At 38.9% G+C, this 807-nt stretch overlaps 1 protein-coding gene across 4 annotated transcripts in view; it reads left to right on the forward strand.

Moving 5' to 3' along the window:
• LOC119585223 (poly [ADP-ribose] polymerase tankyrase-1-like) overlaps window positions 1-807 on the forward strand; it is a 13965-nt gene that overhangs the window by 6725 nt on the left and 6433 nt on the right. For 2 of the 4 annotated variants that reach the window (XM_037933879.1, XM_037933880.1), the window contains exon 6: window positions 710-787. The exons of the other annotated variants lie outside the window; for them this stretch is intronic. In XM_037933879.1, coding sequence (XP_037789807.1) covers window positions 710-787 — 78 coding nt within the window. The remainder of the gene's footprint in view (window positions 1-709; window positions 788-807) is intronic. 4 annotated transcript variants of the gene reach the window in all.

An 807-nucleotide genomic window follows, 5' to 3' on the forward strand; every position in this document is an offset into this window, starting at 1 on the left:
CACATGCATATATAAAGACATGGAACACAGATATCACGAAAAAATGCGAGGATTGACATGCACCAAATACTGACGTTACCTTTGGAGCACCAATTACCATTTTTCCTTGCTCGTGTTTGACAAAGCTTTTGTAAAATAAGTCTTCAAAATGCTTACTAAATTTATAAATTAACCATATCATCTCCCGCGCTTTATCCCCTTGTAACTCCGAAACGCTTGATATTAAACGTGACTCCTTTATTACTCTATAAATCTTTATATTTTTCTCATACAGCTCTTCCGAATAATATTAGATAGCGCATATTAGTGAAAATTAATGACTTCTCTTAGTTTTGGGCATAAAACTACGATTCGGTGTATGATAAATTTGAAGATGACGATTTATTGAAAATATACTTCAGTCATCCTCTATTTTCCTTCTTCTTAATCACGTAGCTTTTAATACCATGCTAGTAGTATTTGCTAAGCCATCCTTCTATCAGAATCCTCGCTGATATATATGTAGCACCACACATGACTTCAGTTGGTTGCTCTTACACTTTCGAAAGCCTCCCCTAACAAAAGCCCATTTTCTTTAACGGCACATATCCTCTTCATCACCCCGTTTTCTCTCTCTCTCTCTTTGTAATCGCTGAGTTGTGTGCAGATTGCCCATTGATTTTCCTTAATGCATCGTTCCCGTTCGTGAGTCGTTCTCTCTCTCCCGAAGGATGCGTCAGAAGAGATGGAAAACCGAGACAACATCACCGGCCCAGAAATCCTACGACACTTCGCTCAGTCGCTGCGGGTGAGTGAATAGCTGCTTTT

Source organism: Penaeus monodon, chromosome 19, assembly GCF_015228065.2.
Source record: "Penaeus monodon isolate SGIC_2016 chromosome 19, NSTDA_Pmon_1, whole genome shotgun sequence".
Lineage (NCBI taxonomy): Eukaryota > Metazoa > Arthropoda > Malacostraca > Decapoda > Penaeidae > Penaeus > Penaeus monodon.